This window comes from Callospermophilus lateralis, chromosome 18 (assembly GCF_048772815.1).
Source record: "Callospermophilus lateralis isolate mCalLat2 chromosome 18, mCalLat2.hap1, whole genome shotgun sequence".
NCBI lineage: Eukaryota > Metazoa > Chordata > Mammalia > Rodentia > Sciuridae > Callospermophilus > Callospermophilus lateralis.
Window position 1 is genome coordinate 61,024,314 of NC_135322.1, and position 10,425 is coordinate 61,034,738.

The 10,425-nt window shown below is 46.8% G+C and overlaps 1 protein-coding gene across 1 annotated transcript; it reads right to left on the reverse strand.

Annotated features, from left to right (window-relative positions):
• Window positions 1-4,790: 4,790 nt before the first annotated feature.
• On the reverse strand, window positions 4,791-8,350 carry Sdr42e1 (short chain dehydrogenase/reductase family 42E, member 1). Its single transcript, XM_077105795.1, has 2 exons — window positions 8,263-8,350; window positions 4,791-7,813 (listed from the first exon to the last, which is right to left on the reverse strand). The coding sequence occupies exons 1-2, from the start codon at window positions 8,328-8,330 to the stop codon at window positions 6,718-6,720; spliced, it is 1,164 nt and encodes a 387-aa protein (XP_076961910.1). The 5' UTR covers window positions 8,331-8,350; the 3' UTR covers window positions 4,791-6,717.
• Window positions 8,351-10,425: the final 2,075 nt, after the last annotated feature.

Here is a 10,425-nt window from a genome sequence, read left to right on the forward strand (position 1 = left end):
TGAAACTGGTCAATATTTCAAAATGACCCCTGTTGGCTATTCAAGATGCTAACTCTAAGAGACTGTTAGGAGCACAAGACGACACATTCTTACAACATTAAAAAGACATTTTTGGGTGTGTGTGTGAATGTATGTGTACATATACCTGTGTATGTATGTATGTGTATATATACATATATATATATATATATATTACATTTATTTATTTATTTTACTTTTAGATCTGTAACAAGTCTCCATTGAAAAAAAAAGACACCTATAATACTTTCTAGGATTAAAATCCTATATTTTACTAATGTAGAGTTTTTAAAATTATTCGCCGCCTTTAACTCGTCTCATTACTTAGAGACTTGTTATTTAGTTGTAAATTATTGCAGACAAATTCCTTGTGGTTCAAGGACACTTGTCCCAATTACTTTGCTACTTATAATCTCTTTCTAGACGTGGCCTCAGTCATAATGACTTGATGACTTGAGTTCGATCACAAAGGTATTTTTCCTGGTGTATACGGGTTCTCAATTATAGGAAGATAACGTTCTATCAATCTGTATATTCGGCTTAGAGATTTTCCATCGACTAGCCCCATTTCTGATTAGGGTTTCCTTAGCCAATGACTGTATGTGCTGAAATATTAGATAGCCAGATTTGACCAGATGGGTTTAAAAAAAAAAAAAAAAAGTGGGGCTGGGGATGTGGCTCAAGCGGTAGCACGCTTGCCTGGCATGCGTGCGGCCTGGGTTCGATCTGTCGAAAACTAAAAAATAAATATTAAAACTCTCTCTTTCTCTCTCTCTTAAAAAAAAAAAAAAGCCCTTTGGTCAAAGGATGAGGGCTCTGGGATGGCTGGAAAAGTCAGCACAGAGCTGAGGCTTGCTTCTCAGGTAAGAGAGACATTCAGGCCCTGCATAAAAAGCTGGCAGGAGGGAGGTCACTTGAATCTAAGGTCCTTCTCCCCCTTCAAACACTCAGCACCTGCTATAGCAACGCACTCTAAAGGGAAGAGCCATGCAGGAGTTCAGGAGGCTCGTACTGAGCGTTTTGCAAAGGAGCATGTGTTTGGTATCTGGCAGTATTTTTCACTGTGGGAAGATAAAAAGCACCTGGAGTGTGGATTCCCAGTCAACACAGATTTTCCAAATCAGAACAGCCAGGGGAAGAGTTTGAAGTCTGAGTATCTTTTTTTTTTCTTTATAGTAAGATATACATAAAGAGCTTTTAAATCATGAATTTAGTTACTGTCCTTCTCCAAGTTTTCTGGTTGTTACAGTAGAGGACCAATCCCAGAGCCTCCTTGTCTGCCTTTTAATGTGGATGTCAGCTCTCTGGAGTCTGTATTTTTAACTTGAACCTTAAACGTATTTATTAGGAAGAGCCACAGGTTTAAAGGAAAAGGATAATTAGGAAATCAATGGTAATCTCAGATAAGAGTCCTGGTGGATAGACTCATCCACCTAGTCAACTGCATTTATTGGGCACATAAAGGATATTCTGTGATCTCTGGATATGAGAGCAGACAAAACACACATCCTGGTGAGGTGTCTGCGTTCTGGGGAGAAGTCACTTTGTTAATTTTCTTATGGAATAAGAGAGTTTGAAATAGACTGCTTAAAGACGTGTTGAGCCCAAATATTCATGGTTTAAATATACAAGATTCAAATAAACATGATTACAAGAAAGAAAATTAATCTGATTCTGGAAGAAAAACTCAAGTAAACGTTCAGTTAGCCAGAGGAGAAAAGAAGGTCCCTTTTATCAGGAAGGGAGCACAGAGACCAGGGGAGAGGGACCGCCTTTGCAAGGCGACCTCCCTCGTGCCAAGGGGCTTATGAACCGTGGAGACCCTAAGCCAGGACTCTACCAATTCCTGGAGAAAAACCCAACTCAAGGCACCTCAAGCAGAAAAGAAAACGTTCCATGACTCACATGACGGGATGGCCGTGGGGAAGTAGCTGCAGTGATGTCAGCCGGGACCTTCTGCTTCCACTTCTTCACTCTCTGAACACGTGAGCTCCAGAAGTCCAAACACTGTCACCAGGGCTTAGGCCTCTCCATCAGGGCAGGAGAATCGCGGGAGCAGCAAACGCTGAGCCTCCCAACACAGCCACCCCAGCAGCAAGTCCTTTTTAAGTGGGTGGGGAGAGAGGTTGGAGCACGCTGGCTGGCCCACGTGGGCCCAGTGACTGCGGGCAGGATGATGGGTGTCCTGATTGGCTGCACCTGGGGGGCAGCTCCATTTCTTTCTCAGGGAAAAGAAGGGCGGACATGGGTTTTTCTCCTCAAAAAGGAGGTGGAGTATCACTGCCAAAGCAGGGGATGCTAGTAAACAGGGTTTTAATAAGACGTAAGTGTGATGTTGGCTTCCAGGGGCACCCAATGGGGGCGCCATTCACCCCACGGCCCTGGGTGCACAGGGTGCTGAGGCCGAAAGCAAAATCTGCAGGCTGCCTCGCCCCTATGTCTGTGAGGCTGGGTGGACAGAGGTTTGGAAAGGCATGTAGGGCAGGAGGCACCTGCTGGTTGTTAGTAATCCAGTAAGTCTCTGACTGAGCAACACTGTTTGGTGATTCCTCTGGAACATAGCCTGGCCTGGACCCCGGGCTTGAAAAATGTCCTCCCTAGGTATACTGGTGCTGGAATAAATTTCAAATTTATTAAAATTTTCAAAAATTTCTACTTTTTAATTGAAATATAATCATCATAATTTCATTGTTCTAATTGCTGGGCAGTGGTTAATTGTATTGTATGACAGACGGTTCTTTGGTCTTACTGTAATTGCTACTGTTCACAGTGCAGTGCCTTTTGCCCCTGTGACCAGCACTGAGGGAATCTGACTAGATTTCCTGACAGGCCCCCCTCTCCTTCTGCATTGCTCTGTGCAGGTTTGGGTGAGCCCGTCCAAGCCGAGGGCCGGGAAAGGCAGCTGGAAGCCCTAGAATGGATGGAATTCCTTAATTGCACATCTCCTGAGCTAAGAAGGAAACAGGGTAGGTCCTGTGAAGCCACCAGCTTCCATCTGAGATGCTCACGTTCCTCCCTTCCCTGAACTCACTGTCCCTCAGTAGTCCCAACCTCAGCTACGGACTCGACCTCCTTTAGGCCTGACTTAGTTAACACAGTCCTAGTGTGGGTTGGCTAGAGATGACAAGTTACCTCTGTGTCAGAAGAGCAACTGCCCTCAGAGAAGGAAGCAAGCTCGGAGTGAGGCAGGCAGGCTCCACATTGGCCTCCTGATGTCATGGCCTCGTGCAGCTCCCTCTCAAACCCATCAGGCCTGCGTAAGGCATGGCATTGTGGAAATGACAGTGCAGGGCTGAGTTTGTGGCTACAGAATCTTTTAAGACCTCAGAAAGGCCTGAGGGGGCTCCTGAGAGGACCACTCAGACAGCGAGCTTGATAAGGCTTTTCAGAAGCGAAAGTTGTTAGTAATCCAGTAAGTCTCTGACTGAGCATGTCCCTCAGTAGTCCCAACAGAAGCTCAAAGAGGTCTGTGGGTGAAGCTTTTGTGAGTTGGGGTGAACTGCGACAGGACTCGTGGGAAACAGAAAGTGCTCCGAGTAATTATATTTGCTTATATATATAATATATAATTATATTATAAGAGACCCAGTACAAAACCTTGCAGCGTCTCCAGACCTCTGAAATCCCAGCGGCAGAGGGCTGGGGATGTGGCTCAAGCGGTAGCGCGCTCGCCTGGCATGCGTGCGGCCCGGGTTCGATCCTCAGCACCACATACAAACAAAGATGTTGTGTCCGCCGATAACTAAAAAATAAATACTAAAATTCTCTCTCCCTCTCTCTTAAAAAAAAAAAAAATAAAAATGAAATCCCAGCGGCAGAAAGTAGGCTGAGGAAGCCAGGTAGCGGGCAAGGTGGGCCACCTTTCCTGGAAACAGGAGGAGGGCCTGGCGGGGCCAAGAGCCCAGCCTCCTAGGGGACCCTGGCAGTCCCCATCTTGTGGTATTCATACCTTTGTGTACGTCCCTCCCACACAGCATGGGATTGATCCATGTGACCAATACACTGTGGAGTGAGGATGTGTGACGTCTGAGGCCAGGCATGAAAGTGTGGCTTCCACCTTGCCCTCTTGGATCGCCTTTGGAGGGGAGACCAGATACCATCTCATTAGGATGGGAAGGGGGGCCTCCTGCCAACAGTCACAGGGACAGACCATCCTGGAGTGGGTCCCCCAGCTTCAGAAAACTGTCAGGCAGCCTCATGAGATGACCCTCATGGCAGACCTAAGGAAGCGCTACCAGCCAAGTGGCACCAAATTCCTGTCCACAGAAACTGAAGGTCATGGTAACTTGTTATGTAATAATAGATAACTGACAGGGGAGAGGTGTGTTTTGAAACACAAATAAACTATGCTTCAAGGAGGGAGTAGACGATGATGTCAGTGCTGTAGAATGCCCAGGCGGGTCACAGGCTAGGTGTTAGGGTTTTGATATGAGGTGTTCCCCAGAAGCTCATGTGTGAGACAATGCAAGAAAGTTTAGAGGTGAAATGATTGAGTTATGGGAGTTTTAATCCCATCACCGTGTTAATCTCCTGACAGGGATTAACCAGGTGGTGACTGTAGGGTGGTAGGGTATGGCTGGATGAGGTGGGTCACTGAGGGTGAGCCTTTGGTGAGTGGACAACTCTCTCTGCTTTCTGATTGCCATGTCCTGAGCTGCTGTCCTCTGTCATGCCCTTTGCCACATGTTCTGCCTCCTCTTGGGCCCAGGGCAATGAAGTTGGCTGTCTGTGAACCAAGACCTCTGAAACCATGAACCTTGATGAACTTTTCCTCCTCTAATTGTTCCTGTCAGGTCTCTTGGTCACAGCAATAAAATAAGCTAAAACACCAGGCTGACAACAGGCCAGAACTTTATAAACACTGAGCGTGAACTTTACAAACACCGATCATGAATTTCACTTATGTAATTAATGAGGGGAAAACTCCTCAAACCAACCAATGAGGGCCTCACTCTCCTCCAAGTGCTTGGTCTGAGAAAACTGAGACGCACCTCCGACTCTTTTGAGGGGTGTCACGGAAAGCATGTTTTGAAAGTTGGTGCTGCCTCTCAAAGACAATGGGAATGCCTTCCTGGGCTTGCCTGTGAATCAGCACCCTGTCCTGTGGAAGTGCTGTTCACTCGAGCCTGTGACTGTGCAGAGGGCAGAGAAACCTGCCCTAGGGCGCCCTGAGCCTTAGACATGCTGTGGTGTTCACTGAAGTTACTCAAGACTGAAGCAAGCACTTCCTTGTGATATAAGACTCAAGCAACATGATCCTGGAAACAACGATGACCACCACCTCACATCTATGCTGCAATTTATTAAACGTACTTTCACCACATGTTATTTTAGGCTCATAGCAAACCCTGTGAGGTCGGGGGGTGGTTTATAAAAGGGCAATGCGTGGTCTCATCCCCAAGTTCTAAATGGCTGGGATACTTGGTTAAGGCCATACAACATTCCCAGTGCAGGTCTTCTGACACTAAGTCCAAGGCTTCCTCCAAATCCCTTGGGCAGCATTCCCCAAAGGCTGTTCATCTGTTTGTATTCTTAACCACTCCCAGAGGAAGTCTAGTATAACTGTCCACAGTGACGGAAACTCCCCGGCTTTAGTACTGTCCCTCCTGGGGGCGAGAGCCTGGCACAGGGAGACTCTGTCCGCTTCCTACTCTGGTTCCTAGGCAACTATATAACTTGAACATCTTCCACGGTGGTCCCCATGGGTGGACAGAGAAGGCTGACATTGTTCCTCCTTGAACGTGGCCTTCAGAGAGCCAAAGTTCTCCCCAGTGAGAAAGCCATTGGTTGAATCATGCTACACTAAGCCATGCTACATTTTAGAATTAAAGATAGCATCATCATCTTGATCGTCTTCCTTAATCATCAGATTTTGAGCTGTTTGCTAAACTTCAGTCTATCCCGGGAGGCCAGAACTTTATAAACACTGAGCATATACTGCTGCAGGCTCTGAATGCACACCCACAGACATTCCAGAAAGTTCACTAACAATAGCCCTCTAGAGATAACATTCTGAGAAAGAAAACTCTCATGAGGAATGTTCAGTATCAACTCTATAAAAATAATGGCTTATGTGTATGCTTGTATGCTTTATTTAATTTAATCCTTAAAAGAATCCAGTGAGGCAGGACAGAGGTCTGCTAGTCTAAACACCCACATGACCACATGGGCACACAGGGGCAGTGCCCTGACTTGGCTATGCTGGCTGCTGCCTCCCTGCAGCAGTGGCCATCCTGAGGGGAAGTCTGTTAGGATTCTGGCCTATTTTGTTATTTTTCACTTTTTTCAAGTCCGTGAGTGTTTTGCATTCCCACATCAGTCAGAATTTTAGTCTATTTCAGGTAACTGCAGAATGTATGAAACAGAAGGAAGTGCATGTTTGGCCTTTGATATACTCCAGTACAACATTCCCAGCCATGCAGCCTCTCTCTGCGGCTCCAGGCCTTGCACTGCACCCATCTAGGATGCAGGGACACCAGAAGCCACACTCCTAGCTCATCTCTGCCTCTTCTCTTCTCCCAGCAGCATCAGTGTGAGGAGGATGGAAATATTTAGTCCAAGACCCTGTTCTCAAATCATAATCTGAAGTGCCCAAACCTGGCCAAAGAGAACACTGCACATCCTGAAACCAGTTCCCGAACCCATCCCACCACGTGTGAGCCGCTCTGTGTTTCCGGCTCTCCCTTCACGCTGACAGAGTCAGAGGGGCAGCCAGGTGAGCATGGACATAACCAAGAGGAAGGCCAGCAGACCACCCCAAATAAGACACTCGGAGTCTCTGCTTCCAGGACTTTTGCCATGACCCCGGGCCTTAAACCACTCCACCACTTCCTGTAGGTCAAAGGGCTGGGGCTCATAACCCAGCTCTTGCCTGGCTTTCTCTAAGCTAAAGTAATGAGTGACACCAGTTTTATACACTTCAGTGCGGGTGAGGAAGGGCTGGAAGTTGTACAATCGACCCAAGATGAAGTGGATCAGCTCTGTCAGGAAAGCAAAGCAGTAGATGAGGGTCAATGGCAGGCGGGTAGAGGGGAAGGTGTAGCCCAGGCCCTCAACCAGGGGTCGGAAGAACTCGAAGTTGTTCACGGGTCGGCCATCTGAGATGAAGTAGGGCTGCCCAGAGGCAATGTGGCCCTTGTCAGCCTTCAGTGCCTCTGAGGCCAGAATGTGGGCCTGCACCAAGTTATCCACGTGGACAAACTCCACTAGGCTCCTCGGGTCCCCGTACACAAACCTGAACAGGCCCCTCTCAATGTAACTCACTATCCTGGGAAGGTGCCTTTGCTCTCCAGGCCCATAAATGCCGGCTGGCCTCAAAGCACAGGTTCTTAGGACACCATCGACTCTTTCCAGGATGGAACCGTTTGCCTCCAGCACCTTCTTCTCTGCAATAGATTTGGTTCGAGAGTAGTGATCAGGGTGCAGGTGGAGAGGCAGGTATGGCAGAGACTCGTCCCCATTTCTGATGACTTGACCTCCGAAGACAACATTGAAGGTGCTGGTGTAAACGAATCTGGGCACCCCTCTCCTCTGGCAGGCACGGAGGAGGTTGTCGGTTCCACCCACGTTGACTTCTTCGATCAGGGTTTGGTTCAGCTGTTCTCGCCCTGACATACCGTAAGAAGCAACATGGAATACACACACCACATCCACACCCTGGAAGGCTTTCTCCACCTCAGAGAGGTGGCGGATGTCTCCACATATGAACCTGATTCCTTCTGGAATGTCTTGAGCAGGCCTGATGATGTCAAACAGAATCACATGGACTCCCTTCTGGTTCAGAGCACAGCCGAGGCTGAAATGAGAAGAATTAAGAGTTAGATCAAGTCCCCCTTGTGCTGTATCAGTCAAGGTGGCCAATCCAAGTCTTCTTGACTCATCCCGAGTGCCTCATTTTCACACATTCTTTGTTATTTCTTATTTATTTAAAATTTAAAAAGTAAGAATCCTCTCATCTACTCAAATTACAATGACACAGCTGTGAAAGAATAGCTATTTCTTACATTGTTTTTGGTGATGTCACGCTCCTCCATTTACTGGCTTTATAAAGAATTTTTCCTCAAATGGGACATGCCTGTGGTTCTCAATTTCAACGTCCAGCAATAGGCAATTGGTTCATTTCTGGTTTAACACACGTGAATGGCCAAAAGTCTACACGGTGTTAATGTCAGAATCGAAAGCTACACTGTTTTCAACAAGTACCAGTAAGGTAATTCAACACACATATTTTGTACATGAACTGACCGAAAGCCAAAATAGCCACTCCCTCCTGTAATGAGGATGGTTTCCTCTGGAGATCTCCGGGAGTCCATATGTGGCAGTCAAAAGGTAACTGGACCTAAAAGAATAAGTATGAAAATTATTATGACCCAAATGCAAATACAGTTTACCCTAATTTAGAGTTAAAAGAACAAAAAGGGGCTGGGCCTGTACTCTGTGGTAGAGTGCCTGCCTAGTATGCTCAAGGCTCTGGGTTTGATCCTCAGCACTGAAACAAATAAACAAAACCAGAAAACCTAACAGGCAGTATAATCTAGTATCGTGAGACTCTCAGATCTGGGTGCTAGTCACAGGTGTGTGACAATAGCCACCCCCTCTCTCCACATTTTGGCTTCAAATTTCTTTACATAGAACATGGGACAGTAACATCTGCCCACCTACCTGACAAGGCCAATATGAAGGAGAAAGAGGATAACACTGGGGGTGCTTTGAGGACCACAAAGCACTTTTCAAATGAAAGGCATGATGTTAATTCTTGGGAAAGGTTAGAGTCTTTTTGAAAAGAATTCATTCAAATTTGGAAGGAAGAAGCACTTCTCCCCCATGCACCAGAAAATCAAAGATAGAACTCTAAAGAAAGCTTCCAGACATCTTTTGTTTAAAATGGCATACTGCTGCAAGGTTTGCTTAATACGGCTTTAGTCCTACACTTATTTAAAAAAATGAGGAGAAAACCTCCTTTATGTAGCAAAGTACATTCCCACTCAGAAATCCTGAAAGTGCTTCAGTGCTCAATGCCTTTGGGGTCCTGCTTTTCTTTCCCCCTCATCTATGTCCCCTGCAAAATCCTCTCAAGTTTCTAAGACTCCCTTTTGGCAAAGACAAAAAAGGGGCTACCCAACTCCTTCCACATAGGGAGGGAACAGAACCGGAGGCACATAGTCCTCAAAGGCTCTGGGAATAAACGCTGAACACACGTGTGCACTCCAAAGTCAGAGGCATGGTTAGGTAGGGAGGCTGCAAGCAACCAAGGGCCCAATCCCTGCCCAGTCCCAGTGGGGGTGTCCATAACTGCAGCCACTGCACCTGTAAGTGTCCTTGAACAAGGAACTTAAATAAATTTCTCAAACTGACCTGGAGTCATAACCACTAGAAGGCTGGCCCCAGGAGTCCATGACCTAACCTGGAAAACATGGACTTTGAATGAGGACAGAGTGTACTTTGGCATCCTATCCGGTTGTGTGGCCTTGGACCAGTTAGTGAACTCTGAGTCTGCTGCTTTATCCAGATGTACAGCTAAGGATAAGCTTCCAGGGTTACAAGATCTGAATGAGGTGATGGACAAAATGCCCCCTCAAAACACCTGGCAAGTCTGACTCAGCATGAGTGTTCTACAGGGGCCATTTCTCAGATTTCCTTTTCTTCAAGCTCTAAATTTTGGGGATTTGACATCTATGACATTCCCATACACCATGATCAGATCTCTCAAATGCACAGTTACGAAGTTTCACAAGTTCTTCTGGAGATCTGTCAGAGTATCTCAGATTGCTCATGAGGCTAATCAGATCATTCATGCAGCATCAGTTGGTGTGACACTGAAGACAGGGTTCACTGAGGGGCAGTTTCAGTAGCTTGAGGGTATGCAGATAAAGAGAGAAGAAATGTTAGGGAAACTGAGCAAAATGGTGTGGAGGATGGTGTTTGGGCCACAAGTTTCCATTCGCATTTGCCACAGTTGTAAGAAAGTTCATAGATTAATGCCCCAGCCCACTACTGGTATACCCAACAGTCCACTGCCTGACTGTCTGCCTGCCCCAGCCCACCACTGGTGTACCCAACAGTCCACTGACCGCCTGCCCTAGCCCACCACTGTTATACCCAACAGTTCACTGCCCGCCTTTCTGCCTGCCCTAGCCTACCACTGGTATGTCCAACAGTCCACTGCCCACCCGATTCCTTGCTGCTGCAGCCCTGGGCCTCACATGCCAGGGAACCCCTCTGCCACTGAGCCATACTGTTTCCCATTTCTGAGTGCAGAATGCTCCAATTTGGATTCTGAGTACCAATAAAACCAAATGTAGTCAATTCTGTTATTAACAGAGTCACATGACTTCATTACACATGCTATTTACAAACACAGTAGGTGTCAATTACTGAGATTTCAATCCAGACTTCCGAATTTCACCT